We start from the raw sequence: 23,074 nt of genomic DNA, 5'->3' as shown, positions 1-23,074 counted from the left end.
GTACATGCCCTATTAGTAGGTTGTCCCGTTGGTGATTGTGCTTGGTTGTATGGGCCCCGGGCGTAGTAGTACTAATAATAATTATAGGACTTACTAATTGAGATCCAGAGACTCTGGCATGTTAAGGCAGATGTTAAAACTACTTAAGTACTCAAGTAATACAAGTACTTTGCAAAGAACTTGAGTATTTAGGTACAAGTACATTTGGGTAATTAAAAAAGTATTCAAGTAAAGTACAAGTACTTTCAAATTTGTGCTTATTTATAAGCACTCATGTACTTGCATGTCTGAATTGCCAAAAATACTTGTGTGGCTGAAGTGATGTCAAACAGTATGCTTGTCTAAAGGCATCAGTTAGTTAGTTAGTTAGTTTGTAGGTTGGTTAGTTAGTCATTGAGACAGTAGAAATAAAAATAATAAGCATTTTATTGGAAGCATTTTGGGTGCAATGAAGGCACTCTTGGGTTTGACTGTTAAGGTGCAATGAAGGTATTGTGAGGCTGGTTCATGGTCAATACTTCTAGGAAAGCTTCATGAGTCCTACATATGAGCTGATTTATAATTCATCATACAGTATATTAGGGGACCACAAAAGGGTGGGCATGGTCCACGAAATAATATCACCCAAAACCAGCCTCACTTTTCCCTGACGACTATGAAGCAGTATTGATTTGGAAAAACTAAGCCCAAACAAGCCTTCAGAACAACCCAAAATTCTGCAATGAAAAAAATTATAAAACAGATTAGCAGTGACTGCAAGCCATACCCATAATAAACTGTCAGGTTTTAAGCCATGCCCAAAGTAAACTGAGGTTTTAGGCTTCTATGTAGTACCAATCACTTGTCTCTCAATTGTATAGCGGCCTGTTTACAATGAGTAACTTTTACTTGTGGTATATATCATTTCATTTTAGCCTAGAATGAGCTGTAGTATGCCTGAGTCATTTAATAATGATGAGGATGAGTGTTAGTATTAATAGTGTATATCGGATTGGCTATCAGTAGTATTGGCTGCATAATATCGGTTATTGAAATAATCGGATATCTGTGCAACACTAAAATGGATTTTTTACTGACTAACTAATTGACCGACCAATGTCTTCAGACAAGCGTAACTCGATAACGGCTAAGGCTATGGGCTTGATTTTTCACTGTTTAACATCCCTTCGGCCCAAGAAGTGCCTTTTGGCATGATGCGGTACGTACAATGCATTCTTCATGGACTTACCGGTGTCCTCCTTTTCTGACAGTGAAAAGCTGCCAAAAAGTGTTGATTTGGCGGTGGCACATGATGGCTTCCCTTTGTAATGGAAATTGTCAGTATTTTTTGTAGTGGCTACTTTACTTTTCGAATATTTCTTGGTTCGTAATCCTGTGTAATGGGTTGAACAAACCTGACAACAAAACTTAATGGATACTTCACTTTTCAGATGATAACTGATAGCTAGTGTGCCTGACACTATTTCTTTCTTTTGATGTGATATGCATGGGTTCACCAGTCATAATAATTTTATTTTACAAAAAAAGTTAACAAACAAGTATACAAAAAATTGAAATTTTCAACTAGAGCATAACACATTGATAAAAAGTACTGGACTAGAGCATACAGAAAAACAAGAAGTGTTATATCCCTACTGTGCTCAAGATATCATAAAGGAAATGCACAGTAGGGATATGATACTTTTATTGTTTTACTGTGACTCAATGTCATGCACTACTCCAACTTGTTTCAGTAGTTTTTATCGAAGTGTTATGGTCCTTACTCTGGTTGAAAATTCCAAATTTTTGTGTATCTATTTATATGCGGTAGTAGGGAGATTTCTTAAGTACATTTTGTGCTATTTTATAATCACACTTTATGCTGTATTTCTGCCTACCTACACAGCACATTTGATATGTCCATGCACTCTTTTATGTAGTGCTTTTTCAAATCTCAGCAAAAGCAGAAGTTTCGGGACTTCTTAAGCAACATGAACTTGTTGGAAAAATTTCCTCAACAGCTATCTTTAAAAGATGGCTTAATAGCTTGTCAAGAAACATTAAAAATCACAAGAACTAACCAACTACCTGTGCTACCCTATCTAATCCTACAGAAGATTATGATGTGTGATTGCAGGTGTCTAACGTGTGTCTATACTAAACAGTTTGATTCAGACAGTGATTCAGACAGTGATTTAAACAGTGATTCTGATGATAAAGATAATGAAGATGATGGTAGGATTTATCCTGTTGATTGTCTGTTAGCTGTTATACACTGTTGTGATGATATTCTTCGTCAAGATGTGATGTATAAGTTATCACTCTGTCAACTAGCTGTTCCTCTTCTCTTACCAAACCCACTTGATGATTCAGTCACTTTACTTCTCTGGGCTCTCCGTTCACTCTATACAGAATTGGAATATCTTAAAGTTGGCATAAATCCTTGTCAAATAGTTGACTACAAAGCACCTATTGTCACTTTTGTAAAACTGGGAAAGTTGCATGTATCTAAATCACAGTTACTTAATAATGTTGTGGGTATTGAAAACTGTTTTTTCCATTGGGAATTGGAACGATACAAATGTAAAAGATTAGTTGATGGTCTAGTAGAGCTGTGTTGTTATTATCCATCTGGAAAAGATGCAGCTTTTTACTCTGATATTATCATCTTTCTAAACCTTCGTGGTGATGCCCAACTTTATCCAAAGCAAGTTGAGTTTCTACAGAAGATCAGTGTTCTCTCTTTTGTGTTGGTTGCTGAAAGAAACATACATGAAGACAACACTAAGATTTTGCAAAGGTTTGCAGCAGCCCCAGGAGGTGTTGTTATCCTTCTTGAAGGAAAGAAAAACAAGTTGCTAAATCAAGTCATTCCTGAAGATAAATACTCTTACATACATTTAAGACACAAAAACAGAACAATCATTATAAATGAGATCATAACCAAAATGGTAAAAAAACTTGAAAGCCTTAATGCGGCATATTTCAAACCACTTTCTGATTGTTGCCAGTTTGCTTATGATGTGGGCATCAAGGTTGATGAAGATAACGAATATTCTAAAGCTGGGAAAAAGTTGGCTGATTTGGTAATGGAACAAATTCACTCAGTCCCCTCTAACAAAGTAAAACAAGCATTGTTGCCATTACAAGGACTGTGGCACCAATTGGCCATGTATGACAAGGAAAGGTATCGTCAAACTGCTAGAAAAGATACTACAATTGCAGAATACAATATACAATTGATTAAAAAAAGAATGGATATTCGAAAATCTCAGATTGAACTCTCAACAACCCTAACACCGCTGATGGATTGTTTTATGAAAGGCTTGTTGGTAATAGATGTAAACACAAGAAAATATTTCCTTCGGTGGTTAAAATTACATCTTGATGATCATTCAAAGAAAATTTTGCATGCCAAGTATCGATATACTGGTGAGCAAGAACTCATACGCTTGGAGCATCTTTTCCGAGAAATGGGTCAAATTTATGAGTCAAGGATGGATCCCAATACAGGTGATATACCAGACAGACTAAGAGATGAAGCTAAACATCTCCCTCAAGTGATGGCGGAGATCATGGGTGAAGGTCATGCCTTGGAACTGATGGATGGAGATGTCTCACATGTGCCAGTCACATGGGTACTAGCTGTGATTGAGGAGTTGAAGGTGGTGTGTGGAAAGGACGCAAGAGAGAAACATGGTGGAAAAGTGTTTATTCTCTCTGTTTTGGGTATTCAGAGTACAGGAAAATCAACTCTCCTCAATACCATGTTTGGTCTTCGTTTTAATGTAGGTGCTGGTCGGTGCACTAGTGATGCATACATGCAACTTCTTCCTCTTAACAATTCTCTTAGGAATGAGATTGGTTGTGATTATGTGTTGATCATTGATACAGGAGGCCTACGTTCACCTCAATTACAAATTTTGCAACACTATGGATTAAAACAACATGATAATGAATTTGCCACTTTTGTTATTGGTCTTGCTGATGTCACCATCATTAACATAAATGGTGAAACTCTAGGAGATCTGGGTGACATACTGCAAACAGCACTCCATGCATTTATTCGAATGAAATGTGACATGTACCCTAGCTGTTTGTTTGCATTACAAAATGTTTCTCATCTTGTATCCAGTAAAATGCTGATACCTCAAAACAAGTTGGATCAGATGGCACAAATTGCAGCAAAAATTGAAAACTGTTCACAATTGTGTAAGTCATTTTGTGATGTCATAAGGTTTGATGATAGAACGGATGTGTTTTATTTCCCATTGTTGTGGAAGTATGATCCCCCAATGGCTCTAGTGAATTCAGGGTATACTGAATGTGCTCATGAGTTGAGAAATGCAATATTCAGGTTAGTGAAAAGCAAGAAAATTACTACATATTATTTAGGAACTTTAAAATTTCGTATTGAAAAATTATGGCATGCTGTTCTTGAAGAAAACGTAGTCTTCAATTTCAATAACGCGTTTGAGGTTTATGCTTACATTGAGCTTAATAGGCAGTTTAGCCAGTGGTCTGGGAATATGCATCATGAATTGTTACAGTGGAGGTATGATACTATGAGGAAAATTTCTTCCTTCGCAAAAGATTGCTACATAGAAGCAGAACATATGTTCACAAAGATACACACACAACTGGATGAGAAAATGACCCAATTTTTTGACACCAGTGAGTATGCATATACTTTGTCAAACTGGAGACAGGAAACTGATCGTAGACTAAAAAATGTGGAAACGAATTGTAAAAAGGAAGCAAAATTTTATTGTGACAAACTGTCAGAATGTTACCCATCTGATAATGAGATACAAGCTTCGATTATTGAAATATTGAGGGAATTGTTTCTAGTCAGTGACCCGTTAGTGATTAGGAAGCTATCAGATACTCCCTTAAGCCGGATGAGCTGTTCTCTAAAACTGGATATCAACAGAATGCATCTCATTTCAACTAGGGGGATTTGGTCCAAACCCTTAGACCGTAATGATGTCCTTCAAGCAACTCGCCTAACTGAAGGTTACCTCACCCAAGTCTCTGAGTACTTGCTCTCAGTAAAGTCTATGTCATTTAGTTCATCTTATATACATAGAATGTTAAAAGACCTGCTCAGTGCAGTTGACAAATCGCAGAAAGAGGAAAGCCAATTTGCTTTCACACCAGAATATAAAGTTGACTTGGCTCTAGTGGCATGTGCTTATGCCTATGATGTGTTTAAGCAAGCAACAAAGAAATTTTGATAACGATCTATTATAGTACCTAATAATTACAACTGTTGCACAAAGTACATAATGCACTTGTTTGTAGCACATGCACACGCACAATTGTACACATGCACTCACAGGGTTTTTTCCCAAGTTTATCACTGGGTTTTTCCCTAATATTATTTTGTTCTAGTGCTAACATAATGTGGAGTGTATTATGTAATAGTCACTTAATGTTGAATTGATGCGTATATATTGTAATCTATATATATGTGAGGGGGCATAGGAAAAGGGACCTATAGTGGTTAACATGGAATTTGAGTTATGCTAATCAAAGAATTCTACAACTCACCAGCTATTCATATTTCAAGTCAATGCTCAATTGTTTCACATAGCTATGAAGAATTTAAATACAAGTGTGATTTCCCAATGTATGTAATTTACTATAATTACCTAAACAATAAATGGAAATTTACTGACTTTTACTCAAAAGTTAAAAAGTCTCTATAGGTCCCTTTTCCTATGCCCCCTCACATATAAAGCTGAAAAGCCGACTGTCCGTCCACAATTCCAATGGCGTCCAATGATTTTCTCACCAGCTGATGCACGTATCGAAGCATTTTTTGTGCCAAACTAAGCGCTCATCTAAGAATTACCTCGCTTTTAAATGAAGCTTCTAACCGCCGTCATTTGTCGTTTACAGCGCGATTAGTGCAAGGGTGCAGACAAAAATTCACTCGAATTCTTTCTGTAAACCGCAAGTAAAAACCTATTCCATTCAACTTAAGCATGCCTTTATAAACAACTTTTAAAGACTCTGTAACCACAAGTGACATTTAGTCCATGTGGTAGAGCGTTAGGCTGGAAACTGGTAGGATGGGAGTTCGAATCGCTCCTTTTTTTCTTTTTCAAACCTTTTGGTTTGGCAGCCTTTTTGGTAACAGGTTTTTCTCACTCTACAGTGAAGGCTGTGTATTAGACTGACCAAAAGTGTCCTGGTTATCAAGGTATCCTGAATTTTCAGTCCAGTTACATGCTAAGGGATACTTTAAGAGCATTACCAAGTGTCCATATTATGTAGGTGTCCTTATTTTCAAGTGTCCTGATTAACAGGTTCCGCTGTATTGGTTGATAATAGTTTGTGGTAGTTAATTTTACTGCACAAAGGTGATGACAATAGGTGATAATAGTCGGTAGTATCTTACTCATACAGTACTGTAAATGGAGGTTAGAGGTGATGACAATAGGTTGTAGTGTAGTAAAGGGAACAGGAGGGAATATTGTAGTATTGTTAACATACAAAGCTCAGCCTGCACTGTAGGCGTGTACTGCACCCTACCATTATGTAGTTTCTTTTTGTTGTCAGTAAGTTAATTGTCATATGTATGGCCTACATGATAGGTACTATACTAATATCACATAATAATGTAGTTTGCACCTGTGTGGTAGACATAATATTATAGGTATGGACAGGTAGTACAATATTACAGTTGTATTTGCTTATGTAGCTACACACAGCTTTCCTGTTTAAAATTATCTGTATGCTCACATCATTCCAGTGTACTTCCAGGATGGCCTAATGGTATTTAATGGTCTTTAAAAGTGACATTCATTATACATGCAACATAGTTACATGAATTTTAATTCATGGTTTCCATTACATGATGTGCATGCCCACAATATATAATGCACAATATGGCAACTTCTACATTATAGGATAGGTACCAATAAATTACACTGCTTGAAGTATCTTAGTTTACTACAGTGGTATATCCCCAGTATATGGAACAGTTAATTGTTTGGTATTTTAGTAGTTTTTCAGTAAACCCGCATTCACTGATGTTTTACTGAGAGTTTAAAACTTAGTAAAATAATTATGTTCCATATACTTAAGTTTACTGACACTTTACTATCAGTATAACTACAGTAAGGCATCTTAACAAATTAGTAAACTAAGAACCTTCAAGCAGTGTTATCTCTTTTGTGGTCAATCTTTTATCAAATGATGCTACATGTATCTATAGCCTGCATAATAGGACAGGTACTACAAACCGTCCACATTGTTCACACCTATGTGTTATAAGCCTACACATTACTACAGTAGTTTAGCTACTGCAATTCTGCAGGTTCAGGGGTACCTGCGTGCTTCCCATGATTTTGGCAAGATGTTGGTATTAAAAATGTTACCACCATGCATGCTGCAGGGCATGAGCACTGATGTTTAATGCTTGGTTGTTATTATAAAGTGATCTCTGCACGTAGGGCAGGTACCAATGCTAGTTATACTATGTATGTGGGATTGGAAAATAAAATACTGTGTTGGAGTGCATTATAATGGAACAAAAGTGCCCTGCTTTTTAGGCAATGCAATGCAATTGCTTATAAAAGATTGAGATACTCCAATAAAGCAATCAACCGCTGCAATAGAACAGTCATTATCAAGACACACGGTAATGTGTCGTGCGCCCAAGAAGCCAACGCACAACACCCATGAGTATAATAACAGGAAGAACACCTCACCTCCGTAGCTCTGTGCTGACTTGATGAAACAAGACAATTTTTGCTGTGGTCATGCCGACCAACTTCAGTACTCCACATTCGAAATTTGAGCGAAATCACTTCAAGCATTCCCGAGATATGCAACTTCAAAAATTGGATTAGTTTCTTCATTTATTTTCTTATTTTTCTTCCTCTTTTTGCACATTTACAAAAACTGCTATAAAACGTGAATACAATATCCGATTACCTTGAACTTTGGCACACAGAAGGGGGGTATAAAGGTGCATCTCTATACCAACTTTGGTTGGACTATGATAAACAGGCAATGAGTTATTAGCGATTATTCACGAAACATGACACCAATATGTTGTCACGCCTATAGGGTAAACCGCTTATGGGAAGAAGCTGAAAACTGGTGGGTGAATAGGTTAACTATTGAACCTCAAACCTTTTGCAGTTTGAAAGAAATCGAGCTAAAAATCAGGAAGATACATCGAAAAAACCAACAGTGTAACAATTATGCAATCGAGATTAGCTAATAAAAAGCGACTACTTTCCATGCCTACCAGAAAAACCGCTTGGGGTAATGCTTTGAAATTCGCTGTACAGATGGAGTAATCATCTTAGAAAGGCTCTTCGATGGTGTAGAAGAATCAGACTTAAAGCCACAGAGTAACCTGTATAGAGATCAGCTACAAACAAATCACCCTGTAGAGAGTTCAGCTACAAACAATTCAACCTGTAGAGAGATCAGCTAGAAGAAGTCACCTTGTAGAGAGTTCAGCTACAAAGAAACCACCATGTAGAGAGTTCAGCTACAAACAAATCGCCCTGTAGAGGGATCAGTTAGAAGAAGTTACAGTACCTTGTAGAGAGTTCAGCTACAAAGAAACCATCATTAGAGAGTTCAGCTGCAAACAAATCACCTGTAGAGAGTTTAGCTACAAACAAATCACCCTGTAGAAAGATCAGCTAGAATAAGTCACCTTGTAGAGAGTTCAGCTACTAACTAGTGACCCTGTAGAGAGTTCAGCTGCAAAGAAACCATTATGTAGAGAGTTCAACCGCCAAAACAAGTGACCCTGTAGAGACATCAGCTAGAAGTAGTTACTTTGTAGAGAGTTTGGCTATAAAGAAACCATCATGTAGAGAGTCCAGCTGCAAACAAGTCACCTGTAAAGAGTTCAGCTACAAACAAATCACAGAGATCAGCTAGAGGAAGTTACCTTGTAGAGAGTTCAGCTACAAACAATTCGCCCTGTACAGAGATTTTTTATTTATTAATGCTTTACAGCACAAGTGCTGAAGATCAACTAGGAAGAAATTACACTGAAAAACCAAATGGGTAGTAATGACCCACCACTGATGGGTTGTTTTACGTAACTGCAATTCAAACAACCCAATTTTTGGGTTATAACAGCTATTAATGAAAGCTGTCATTTTGACTTTTATCTTAGCAGTTGCTTCAACTTGCATGAAGTGGTCAGATCTACTACTTCACACTGATGAATTCTACATGTGGGTGGTCTTTTCGACTGATTTGCATGGATTAATTTGACGCCATCATTGAGGTTGAATTGACCAAACTATAGTAATAATAGCTTATAACTAAAGTTACTCTTTCTACTGGCGTAATAGTTTTTTTAACCACAGTCAAATGTATGATCAGGTTACAATTTGAAACATGTAAAGCAAACACAAAATTTCACATGAGCTTCTGATACAACAATTTAGTCAGTTTGTCTGACTTGAGAGCAGTGTGCGTTTAATAGTGCTGTGAACCTGCAGAGTTTACTAAAACCGGTTATTGGAAGGTGAATAATTGGATATTGACCAGTTATTGTCTGATTGTAAATTAGCAGACATTATGGTACTAAATATGCCTGTTGGAATCCTTAGGGTGCTACCAAAGTGACCATCAACATCCTGCCTTATAATAACAGCTATTACAATCACATGTTTACACATGCTTTATGATGTTAGTACTTGTCAGCAGGGGTAATTTATGGTTTACCAAGTGGGTGGGCAAAACTGGTTTAAAGGCTTCTTAGCCAATAATTGGCTTGACCTAGACAATACTGGTTAATAACCAGTTTTTCCATACTGGTTCGCAACGCTAGTGTTTAATGTCTGATGTCACACTTAAATAGGTTGCAGTTTTTGCTGATCTGTCAGGTTGCTCCAGAATGAAGTCTTGCAAAAAAAATACAGCCACTTTGCTTTCTCAGGGTACTGTAAGTTGAAGCAGTAGTAAAGGGAAAATACCACTGACATACAAGGCTGTTTCCAGCGATGAAACTACAGTGAACTCCCTTTGTTCACACAGATCATGGGTGAAGATCATGCTGGATGGAGATGCCTCACATGTGCCAGTTATATGGGTACTAGCTGTGATTGATAAGTTGAAGGTGGTGTGTGGAAAGGATGCAAGAGAGAACGTGGTGGAAAAGTGTTTGTTCTCTCTGTTTTGGGTATTCAGAGTACAGGAAAGTCAACTCTCCTCAATACCATGTTTGGTCTTCGTTTCAGTGTCAGTGCTGGTCGGTGTACATTCAACTTCTTCCTCTGAACGATTCTCTTAGAAAAGAGATTGATTGCAATTATGTGTTGATTGTTGACACTAAGGTTTACGTGCTCCTGAGTTACAACTGCATGGATTAAAACATGATAATGAACTGGCTACATTTGTTATTGGTCTTGCTGATGCCACCATCATTAACATATTTGGTGAAACGCCAGGAGATTTAGATGATATACTCCAAACAGCACTCCATGCATTTATTCGAATGAGAAAAGTTGAAATGAATCCTAGTTGTCAGTTTGTACACCAAAATGTTTCAGATGCCCTTGCAGCAAGTAAAGGGTTGCTATGAAAGGCAGAAACTCCAAGCCAAGTTGGATGAGATGACACAAGCTGTAGCAAAAGTAGAAAACTGGGAAGGACAGTATAAGTCATTTAGTGATGTCATCAATTTTAATGACTCAACAGATGTGTTATATTCCCAAGTTTATGGAAGGGAGATCCCCCAATGGCACCAGTCAATCTAGGCTACATTGAAAGTGCTCACAAGTTTAAAAATGCATTGAGTTGACTAAAAAAAGCAAAAATGCATGTCAATGTTCTTTGGAGACTTCAAACTTCATATTAAAAACTTGTGGCTGGCTGTTCTTGAAGAAAACTTTGTCTTCAGTTTCAAGAATACACTTGAAGTCAGTGCTTACAGTGAACTCGACACTCAGTTTGGCCAGTGGTCTTGGACAATGCAGCATGAAATGCTACAGTGGAAACAAGTCACCAAGAACAAAATTTCTTCCATCGATTGTGATTCCAAAGATAGCATTGAAGAAAGTGCAAAAGCTTGCTACAAAGAAGCAGAGGAAAAGATCACAGAGATACATGTAAAATTGGTAGAGGAAATGAGAAACTTTTTCAACAGTAGTGAACACTCAGATACTTTGGCAATCTGGAAACAGGATACTGAGCTTAAACTAAGGAAACTAGAAACTGAAAGTAAAAAGGAAGCAGAGTTATTCTACAAAGAATATTATTGAAAAATAAACTAAATCATATTGAGATTGAAATACTGGAGAAAAACCAAATAATGGAGAAAAACCAAATAATGGAGAAAAACCAAATAATGGAAGTCAGGGATTTATGTAAGGGCACTTGTCATTAAGTCACAAAATGAAGGTAAATTAAGAGCTCAGTGAAAAAGATATTGGAGAAAAATTTGAAGTTGAATGGGAAAAATGGATGCAACATTTTGCCAAGAAGGCAGAAAAAGTAAATTATCCCTCTGATTATGAAATAGAATCATCAGTTGTTAAAACATTAAGAGAAACAATGCAAGCTAGTGATCATTTGGTGATCAGTAAACTAACAACTACACCTCTTAATCAGAGAAGCTGTTCACTAAAACTGGACATTGACAAAACTGCTCATCTCAACTCAACACTGTGGTGGGGCTTCAAATCCATTGACATTGATGATGTTCATTCAGCAACACAGCTAACTGAGGACTATCTTACCAGAGCCTCTGATTACTTGAAATCAGCTAAAAATGAGTCAAAGCCATTTAGTTCATCCTATATATATGAAATGTTAAAGGATCTGTTTAGTACAGTTGATGAATTGAATGCACCTGAGAAGGAAAGTAGATTTGTTTTCACACCAGAATATAAAGTTGACTTGGCTCTAGTAGTCTGTACTAGTGCTTGTGATGTGTTTAAACAAATAACAAAAAAAATCAAGGATGAAAATGATCCTATAGCAAAGTTAAATGGATTAAAGAGCACCTTTTTGAAGAATTTCAAAGATCTGTACAACAAGGTGAGTGCTGAGAAGGCTGCAGCAAATACTTTATGTCATCTTCTTAGGAGTTCAGTTGAGGATGGAGTAAAAGATGACCTTGAGCATAAGATTGTAAATGAAATAAGGAGTTATTATAGCTGCTTGAGGAACAAAAGAGAATTTAAAATAGCTATTTTAGAAAAGTTGGTTGGAGAAAGAAGCTTTTCAATGTATAAAACGTACTTAACTGATATGCGTGGTTGTTTTCGTCACTGGATAAGGTATTACCTTGGTGAATATAAATAGAGAATACGATCACTCGCTGAAAATACATTGTCAGCTATGCTACAAGAAATAAATGAAAGTGTAGAGTCTCTCCAGGGTCGTAAAGATATACAAGATATAAAAACTTGGTTGGCTGAATTCAACAAGCGTGTTTGTAGTAAGATCCAGCTTGATCAAAGCAGACTTAATGTAATGGTTGATGAGTGCAATGTATCTGAGTTTACAGAGGATGTAATCACTGGACTTAAGGGAATAGAAAGAAAACTCCGGGATACTTTCTCTGATGCATCTTGGATTTTATCCACAATGAGTAGTCGCAACAACTCACCAGAGGATATATTGTATGGTCAACTAATTGGCTGTACTGAAACATGTCCTTTTTGTCAGGAGCAATGCGAGGTGACATATGCTAGTAGCTCCCACACACATTACATCAAACTCCACCGCTATCAATGTTTAGGAAGATATGTGGACAGTGCTACAAACCAACTAACAGTTGACACTTGCTCAGAACTTGTAGCCTCCTCACAAACATTCAAAAACAGTGACACCAACAATCAGTCATTTCCATACAAGAGATACAGAGAACTATACAGTCGATGGTATATTGATTACTGCAGTGATGCTCCAGTCTACTGGCAGTGGTTCATTTGGACATACTACTGGCATAGTAAGATGGGTTGGTGCCAGTGATGATAGTTATACAAGTATTCCAAATCCGTGGCAACATGTGACTGAGAGACAAGCTGTTTTAAGTTTGCACAGCATTGTGTCCTGACAATCATGACTGCATCTTTTAACAGTTACATGTATATATACACACACAGAGAGGGTTTTTTGCCTAGTTAACTACTAGGCTTTTTCCCTACTAAAAATTTTTTGACATATATATATATATTACATACATTAGTATAGTTACTTTGTGGAACTGTGTGCAATTGTATAGACATCTGATTTATGATATGTTCATGAGTTGCATGTGTAGTCAGTAATAGCAAGAGTTTATAAACTCTTGGTAATAGTGTATGTCCAAACATTGCCATGATTGACCAAACTGTATTACACACAAACATTTTGCATGGAAACTTCTGGAATCTGACTGATGTGCTTAGAACTCATTATAAAATGAGTGACATCCTTTTCGATAAATGGAGAGGAAGCTGTAGGTATTTTAAGTAAAGTTTGAGTTTAACTATGTGTATCTTCCATCCTGTCACAAGTCTTAGAACTTAATGGTTCGGCGGCATCAACTCTACCTGAGGAAGGTGTTACAATAGCAAGGCGTTTTACAACGTCCTTAGCAAAAGACTGTGGAGATGTTGGCTTCTTTTTGGGGGTCTCACTGATCATATCCGCAGATACATCCAGGAGACTGTTGTCCGTATCTTCAATAATGCTACTTATGGAATGGAGAGAAAAAAATTTAAAGGTTAATTTAAATACTATAGTAACTAGGGATAATTATTATGATGTGTGTTTAATGTTAGATGGTGAGAGAAGATGGTAGACAGAGCAAGTCATGATACCCTTTTGCAGTGTAACAAAGCTATCACACTTGACTATAATACTGGACCTCTCGTTAATGCTATGAATTTTTGCAGATCATAAAAAGCCTCTCAATTTTATTCCACATCCTTAATGGTATCCCTCATCACCATGGTGATGTCAGTCAACTTCAAATGTTCCACAATGAACCAGTCACCTACAATAACATCATAACATGTCATATCACAATGCATAAGTATATCATAACTTAAAACATCACTGTACGTAGCTGGTTTCACCAATGCTCACCATAATATTATTGTAAATACTGTATTGTGTCTAGTGTACTCCTAAAATGATTAGATTGACTACAATATCAGAAGCGATAGCCAATGGTTCTGTGGCTTCAAATTTACTAGCTGCAGCTGCAGGCTGGTTCTGTTTAGTAAAGCATACATTATATTCTTGTATGCAAAATAGTAGAAAAGAAAATGCACTAGATACACTACAAGACACTTAAAGACAAAGTATTTTAATATACAATTCCATATATAGAAGTTTTGTTCTCCTGTGGTAATAACAAGGTAGGCTAGATGATTTGAGTATTATTTATATAGCTATATAGCGGTGAAATATCACTAAAGTTGCATATCTGAGTATCTAATTTTTTAAACCTGGGGAGGGGAGCATGTCCCAACAATGCTTGTGCTCCCAGGCAAACACCATGCATATTAGTAGAAGTACAATTGTTCTGTAGCTATGTGCCATGTGTTTGTAATTATTTCTACTTGCGTCTGTATAGCTGAATGTGTGTGGTTGTAACTTGTGTCACAGTTGTGTATATATGCTGTGTTTTGGTTCATCTGCCAGGGAAGAACGGCATTGCTGACTGGCCTGAAGCAACGTTTAAACATCAAATCATGTGTGCACTTTCAAAACAGCAGGAAATGTTCTAACTAATGCACTTTTCCCATGAGATTACAGTTATTATGACAGCTACACGAGCACTTAGTGCAAGGGCAGGCACTCATTGTAGGTTAATCTGTGACCTTGATAAGACTTATAGAAGTCCAATACTACAATAGTGCCGGAAAATTGAAACCCATAATCAATACGTAAATATTTGTCATGAAGTCACAGGTCAGATATTATCACAGCTAGGTTGAGGTAAATTTCCAGACTTTTGAGAATGTACCAACAATGCATGCCTAAATTACATTCTCAAGTGACTTGGCCTCATAACATGCTTTTCTGTAGGTTTGGTATGAAGTTAAGTGTGTGTTGGAACGTAGCCTTCATTGTGAGATCTTTGCTTGTTGCCTGACGAACAGAAGAATGAGATAGAGGAACAAGACGGAAAAAAATAAAACCAACGAGAAATGGGTCAAATTTATGAGTCGAGGATGGATCCCAGTACAAGTGACATACCAGACAGATTAAGAGATGAAGCTAAACATCTTCCTCAAGTGATGGCAGAGATCATGGGTGAAGGTCACGCCCTAGAATTGATGGGTGGAAATGCCTCATATGTGCCAGTCACATGGGTACTAGCTGTGATTGATGAGTTGAAGGTGGTGTGTGGAAAGGATGCAAGAGAGAAACATGGTGGAAAAGTGTTTGTTCTCTCTGTTTTGGGTATTTATTTACCATGTTGAATTGAAAAAATGGAGAAAAACAAAATAAGAGAAGTCAGGGGTCAAATTAGGGCAGTTGTAAATTAAAATGAAGGGGAAAAGCTGAGTGACAAAGAAATAGAAGAAATATTTGAAATTGAACAGGAAAAATGGATGAAGCTTTTGACCAGGAAGTAAAAAAAGTGAATTATCCATCAGATGATGACATAGAAAGATCAGTCAGTAAAATATTGAGAGAAATTTTGCAAGCTAGTGATCATTTAGTGATTAAAGAGCTAACAACTACACCTCTAAACAAGAGGAGCTGTTCACTGAAACTTGACATTGACAAAACTACTCTCCTCAGCTCAACAAAATGGTGGGGAATCAAACCCATTGACAATGATAATGTTCGTTCAGCAACACAATTAACTGAAGGTTACCTTAATAAAATATCAGAGTATTTGAGCTCAGTGAAAAAGGACTCGAAATCATTTAGCTCATCCCATATATATGAAATGTTAAATGATCTGTTCAGTACAGCTGATGAATTGAGTGCACCAGAGAAAAAAAAGCAGGTTTGTTTTTGCACCAGAATATAAAGTTGACTTGGCTCTGGTGGCATGTACTAGTGCTTGTGATGTGTTTAAACAAACAACAAAGAAAGTTAAGGATAACAATGATCCTATAGCAAGGTTAAATGAATTAAAAGTACTTTTTTAAAAGATCTGTGCAACAAGGTGAGTGCTGAGAAGGTTGCAGCAAATACTTTATGTGACCTTCTTAGGAGCTCAGTTGAGGATGGAGTAAAAGATGACCTTGAGCATAAGATTGTAGAACAAATGAAAAGGTATTATAACTGCTTATATAGCAAAAGAAAATTTAAAATAGCCATATTGGAAAAGTTGGTCACAGAAAGAAGTTTCTCAAAATATTTAAAATACTTGACTGATATGTTGTGGTTGCTTTCGTGACTGGATAAGGTACTATTTTGATGACTATAAATACAGAATACAAAACCTTGCTGAAAATAAATTGTCAACTGTGTTACAAGGAATAAAAGAAAGTGTAGAGACTCTTCAGGGCGTGATGACATACAAGAAATGAAAGCTTGGTTAACTGAATTTAATAAACAAATAAATGGTAAGGTCAATCTTATCCAAAGCACACTTAATGTAATGGTCGATGATTGCAGTGTATCTGAATTCACAGAGGATGTAATCGATGGAATTACAAAAATAGAAAAAAATCTCCTAAAATCTATTTCCAGTACATCTTGGATTATATCTGAAATGAGGAGTCGCAGCAACTCACCAGAGGATTTACTATATCATCAACTAATTGGCTGCACCGAAACATGTCCTTTTTGTCAGGAGCAATGTGAGGTGACAAATGCTGATAGCTCCCACAGTCATTTCATTAAACTACACCGGTATCAATGCTTAGGAAGATATGTGGACAGTAACACAAATGAATTATACTTTAATACTTGCTCAGAACTTATACGTTCTTCAATTTCATTCAAAAATAGCAATACTGGCTGGAAGCTACATCGATATGACAGCTATCAGACCGGTAACGCATGCACAGTATAGGAGATGGAATATAGAGTACTAGTGATCCTCCAGTCTACTGGCAGTGGTTCATTTGGAAATACTACTATGATATAGTAAAGTGGGTTGTTGTCAGTGAGGATAGTTATAAAATAATTTCAAGTCCTTGATGGGATGTGACAGAGACACAAGCCATTTTAAGCTTGCACAGACTTATATCTGAAAAATCGTGACTGTACTTTTTTAAATAGTTAAATGTATAGCATACATGCACACAGAGGGTTTTTACCTAGTCAATCACTAGGCTATTTCCCTACTAAATTTTTATATTACATTATTAGTTGGTTAGTATCAGTTGTATACATTTAAACTAGAATGAAAATGGTTATTATAATGGCTCATGAGTCGAATGTGTTCAACTTCATTTCAAATTTAACAATAAACAAATGCAGCACAGCTGACCAAACTGTACTGCTGTACACTTGGACATTTTGCATGGAAACTTACAAGTGAATACTGTGCATTGTATAAATTTGTATGTTAAATCCTTTTCAACTATGGGACAGGAATCAGTTTTAGTCTAGGAGGAATCTTATATTCCACCTTGTTTCTACCCACAAAAGTTATTTTGTAGATACATACAACTACTGAATGACACTTTGATGTAATGTATGATAAAAAGCTATCATATTTGACTCCCTCTACTGTATATCAAAATTATCATTGACAATTTTTCCATGTTACTATTTTTTGCAGTTCATACATAATAAAAACACTTTTCTCAATTTTAATGAAGTTTAAATACTTTTAAACATATAGTTAATGGTGGGAACAAACACCACATAACCGTTGCTATAGCCACTTGGAATTGTATCGAAGCAAAATTTTCTGGCATCGCCTACCCCTAGTGGTCACTGGATAAGGTCACTCGCTGAAAAAAATATTGTCAGCTATGCTACAAGAAATAAATGAAAGTGAAGAGTCTCTCCAGGGTTGTAAAGATATACAAAATATAAAGACTTGGTTGACTGAATTCATTAAGCATGTTTGTAATAAGGTCCAGCTTGATCAATGCAGACTTAATGTAATGGCGGATGAGTGCAACATATCTCAGTTTACGGAGGATGTAATCACTGGATTTAAAGGAATAGAAAGAAAACTCTGGGTCTGATGCATCTTGGATTTTATCCACAATGAGTAGTTACAGCAACTCACCAGAGGATTTACTATAATTATGGTCAACTAATTGGCTGTACTGAAACGTGTCCTTTTTGTCAGGAGCAATGTGAGGTGACAGATACTGGTAACTCCCACACACATTACATCAAACTCCACCGCTATCAATGTTTAGGAAGATATGTATAGTTGAACAGCAATGAACTATTACTCGACACTTGCTCGCAACTTGTAAGCTCTTCAAGTACGTACATTCAAAAACAGTTACAACAACTATCAGCCATATCCATACAAGAATTACCATGATAAATATGGAAGATGGTATATTGCTAGCTCTATGCAGTGAACCTCCAGTCTACTGGCAGTGGTTCATCAGAAATTACTACAGTGATATAATAAAATGGGTTGGTGCTAGTGGTACCTACATTCCATGGCAGTATGTGACTGAGAGCACAGCTGTTTCAAGCTTGCATAACATTATATCCTGACAATGACCTTTTTAACATTGACATGCATACATACACACAGAGGGTTTTTTACCTAGTCACTAGGCTTTTTTCCCTACTAAAAATTATTTTATAATTTTTTGTTACATTAGTAGTTATTGTGCTAGTTTGTATAAAATTTTACTGTGATAGAATGGAACTGTGTGTTATTATTAAATTGTATGCATCAGAATTGATGTAATAAGCTCATGTATTGCAAGCGTAGAGGATGTTTAAAATTTTAGATCAGATTCAACAAATGTTGCATAATTGATCAAACTGCACGTAGGCATTTTGCATCATCTGATCTGACGTGTATACATTGTGTAAACGTTGCATCATAAAATGGGTGATAGTTTCTCTGTCAATCATGTAAGAACAGGAAGCTGAGAGTATTTAGATCCACACAAAAACAGCCAAGCTGTGAAAAAATGGTGCGGCCTTAAAAAGCCTGGGTGAAAAAAGTTGTGAAATCAAAGGTGGCAGCCAAGAAATGGCTGCATGATGTTAATGCTAATAAATTTTAACAATGCACACAGCCATTATTAAATTTTTTTAGCATTAACATCATTGCAGCCATTTCTTGGCTGCCACCTTTGATTTCACAACTTTTTTCACCCAGGCTTTTTAAGGCCGCACCATTTTTTCACAGTTTGGCTGTTTTTTTGTTTTTTTGTGTGTGTGTGGATTTCACTTCTTTTTGTACTTTATAAGGCCCCAAAACCAGCCTATGGCTGACTTTGAGGTTTATTTTTACTTACATTTCTTCTTTTCTATGTAGATACAATGATGATTATTGAAGACAGACTTATAAATGTATTTCATTGCATGATTTAATTCAATATTATTGTAATACTCTAATAGAGTGCACATTTTTTTGAGGATTTCTAATAAAACGTGCATAGAATGTTCTAGAACAATCTAGTACTTCTATTGGTAGATCTATGAAATTACAAATGTTTGATTATAAACTAGAAATTTCATTTATAAAGCCATAGCTATGATAAAGCAGAAATTAAGTGAGGTGATCAGCGAAGGTAGCAGTGGTTCAGGATGCAGGCGTTAGGTATGGAGGTCCCTGTTTGACCCTGGTAAGTTTTTTTTCGGCATTTTTTGCACACCTTTTTTACCCCATGGTGACAGCGATACCAATTTTTCACACATATTTTTGCTACTTAAATTACACACCTTCAATAAATGTTCCACAAGCTGCCGTTCCAGTTAATGAGTGCTTCATACTTTGTAATGCACTTTACTGGATTAAAATCCATGTGGTATTTATTGAAATATGTCAAATCTAAGTTTGAGAAATAAAAATCCCCATAGGAATCCCATACAAATAATTGCGTGCGTAATTCTAATTGGAAGAATACGGCACTGATGATCAAAACAGCAGTAAACAGGGACGGGGGTCAAAGGGGGCTCTTGACCCCCCCTCCAAAAATTTTTAGTATACCAAGATCAAGATACTCTCAGAGCAGTCACTCTAATAAAGCAGTCACAGTATTAGAACAGTGTGTAGTGAGCTATTTAAGGATTTTTATGTACTTCATCAGCTATAAATGCGTGGTTGGTGAGGTGGGCAGCTATTGCCAGCTGGCTGTGACCTTTTTTTTTTTTTGGTTAGATTAGATTAGATTATCAATTTTTGTCAAAGACATGGGTACACAAAAGGCACAGCCTGCAAACGTGCTCCCCATACAGAACATACAAGTACAAAAAACAAACACATAACAGTAACACAAAAACAAAACACAAAACAATAACATTAGAATACACGGATTGAAAAACAAAACAGTTACAAGATTATGCAAAAAGAAAACGACGAAGTGCAGTCCGGAACGCAACTGGATTAGTCAATTTTAGAATACGATGGGGAATGGTGTTCCATAGGAAGGGAGAGTTGATGAAAAAGGAAAAACGCCGGGAGTTAATAGTGGAGGATGGAATAAATAACGACATTGGATGAGATCTAGTGACGGTGGTAGAAAATTGAAAATACTTAGAAAATGGGATAGAAACTCTATTATGTAAAATATCATGAGTCAGACTGGTCGAAAAGTAAGATCTTCTAGTATGAAGAGTTGGCCAATGAAGTTCCTGTAGGAAAGAGTCTGAAGACCTAGACCAGTTATGGTTAATAGTATCCCATCTACTACCGCACACCCAACGGGCAGCACGACGTTGGATCGCTTCTAAATTAGTCACATCCTTCTTAGTGTGTAAGCACCAAACTGGGGAAGCATACTCCAGAATAGGTCTCACTACAGCCCGGTATGCAGTTGCTTTGACTGATGTAGAACATGAAAACAGAGTATGGCGCAAGTAATTCAGAGACCGTGATGCTTTGGCTACTAGATGTTTCATGTGATCACCCCATTTGAGTTGAGAGTTAATGAATATACCCAGGTATCTCACTACTGACTTCAGTGAAATCTGCTGACCATCCAGAAAATAAGCACACAAGGGAGGAACACGTTTCACCTTATCAAACCAGAGACAATGCAAGGCCGGAGGAGACGGTCCGGTTGGTCAGGCCTGAGCCGGACCAATAATCTGGAGTTGAACCAACTAGCTGACCAGCTCGAACTACATTACTCTCATGCAATCTTTGGACGGTCACATCTACATGTAGCTACGTACATTTACAGATGTTATTGAAAATGCATGACACGAGTAGTTACCCAGTTTCTCAGCTAACTAAAGCACAGAACTACACGTATAGTACCTCCAATTACCTTACAGTACAGCATAGCATTCGTATCGTTTTGTACAGAAATGATTGTGGGTTCTACGTACAATATCACGTGTGCTTACAGTTGGCATTTATCACGTGTAAGGCAGGTGCTTTCTTTCTAAACCAGCACACCTCGCAGCACACTTATATCACAATTCAATGATCATAAAATAATCATTAGCATTCCTAGGCTTGTCTCTCTGGGCTTCTTTTACTGGGCGAAGGGCTGACAGTGACAAACCAGATGACTCATTCCGCGGCAAGAAGCTGTACACCCATACTTTACATGGTGGCCATCTGGATGAGATGTTGAGTAGAAATCACTCCTCTTCAACTACCCACTCGTCCTGTTCGAGATACTGAGCAAACTCTCAGTCTCACCCACATCGCGCCATTTTCGAATACTGATTGATCTCGAGACTGTCCACCAGTATATTTACGTGATGATCCGTTCATTTCATACAAACCAGTATAGTAGTATACTGTATTGTTGTAGCTGTGTAGCTTTTTATTGTAGCTGTGTGAATTCACTGTATAGCAATTATATCCTAGCTAAAGGGGGCCATGCTGCAAAATTTGGGGGGAAAGTTGCAAGTTGCTAGCTAGTTCAATGGCGGATCCAGGATGGGGCATTTGGGGCAAATGCCCCCCCCTCGTGGAAGACCCAGCCATACTTGTGATTATGATTATTATTATTACTGAGCAGTCAGCCCTGCTGGTGTGCTCAGATTTGCCCGAATACATGTAACACAATTACAATAATGACTGTAGTCCAGTTCTAAAAATGTCAGCATCTGCAACTTCAACAAGATCTACTGGTAAGGAGTTCCAATCATTAATTGTTCTTGAAAAATAACTATTTTGGTGTGCTTGTGATTAAAATACTAAACTTTGTCAGGCCAAGATAAGTTTAGCTATATAACTCATGAAAATATGTACATTTTACTAGCACTTATTACAATTTCACCTGAAACTGAAGTAGCTAAAGCAATGCCAAACTAACTATTAGATTGTTACCCTGCAACTTCGTGCGTACTAAACGCCTCTAAAATTAATTATCGCTTGCTGTTTAAGACGTTTGGAGCCTTTTAACAGCTTTTAAGATTTCACAACCATCTTCAAAGGCCAAAGTGACAAAAATCATCAGTGAGACACTACTAAGAGGTGATTATTTGCTGCTTCAAAAACGCAGCAACTAACAAGAGAATCTGGATCTCCCCAACCACCTACAACTTAGCCTGTTTGTGCCCCTCCCCTTGTTGGCTCCTGGATCCGCCCCTGTAGTTTTACTTTAAAGTTTAGCACATGATCAGTTTTAAATTTTAAGGCATTTTCAAGCCTTTAAATTGCAAAAATTCTGCAGCTCCTGGGGGTTGCACCCCCAGACCCCCCTTGAACTTCTAATTGCTAGCTGGCTATTAATGCTCTTCAGCACTTGTGCTGTAAAGCATTAATAAATAAACTAGTGTCCATTTGGGCCTACTTGGGGTACTTTGAGATAATGAGTTACTCTCTAGAATTCCTATGGATATAGTTACATGAAAATAACAAGGAGAAAACATCCTGACCACCTGGTAGACTCCTGTAAGTGTTTGAGTGTAAATCGGATGGCTGCAGGTTCGAGGCTACCTAGGTCCAGTGATGGATTTTTTCTCCTTTCTCCAACTTTTCAAACACACCTTAAGTAACTAAAGTCTTTGAGCAGGCTGTAGGACCAGGTGTCCTACAGACCTGTAAAGCATTAATAAATAAACTAAATGAACCATATAC

General features: G+C 37.1%; 1 protein-coding gene across 2 annotated transcripts in view; it reads left to right on the top strand.

Annotated features, from left to right (window-relative positions):
- Positions 1 to 5,425, top strand: part of LOC136266866 (interferon-induced very large GTPase 1-like) — a 29,291-nt gene extending 23,866 nt beyond the window's left edge. The window contains exon 2 of one of the 2 annotated variants that reach the window (XM_066061887.1): positions 1,938 to 5,425. In XM_066061887.1, coding sequence (XP_065917959.1) covers positions 1,938 to 5,216 — 3,279 coding nt within the window. In that variant the 3' untranslated portion in view covers positions 5,217 to 5,425. Of the gene's footprint in view, positions 1 to 1,919 lie in introns of both variants that reach the window. The other variant, XM_066061886.1, reaches the window with a different exon arrangement.
- Positions 5,426 to 23,074: the final 17,649 nt, after the last annotated feature.

The sequence above is a fragment of the Dysidea avara genome, chromosome 9 (genome assembly GCF_963678975.1).
Source record: "Dysidea avara chromosome 9, odDysAvar1.4, whole genome shotgun sequence".
NCBI classification, from domain to species: Eukaryota; Metazoa; Porifera; class Demospongiae; order Dictyoceratida; family Dysideidae; genus Dysidea; species Dysidea avara.
Note: the sequence above shows the minus strand (reverse complement) of the source record. Positions and strands in the feature narration are given on the sequence as shown.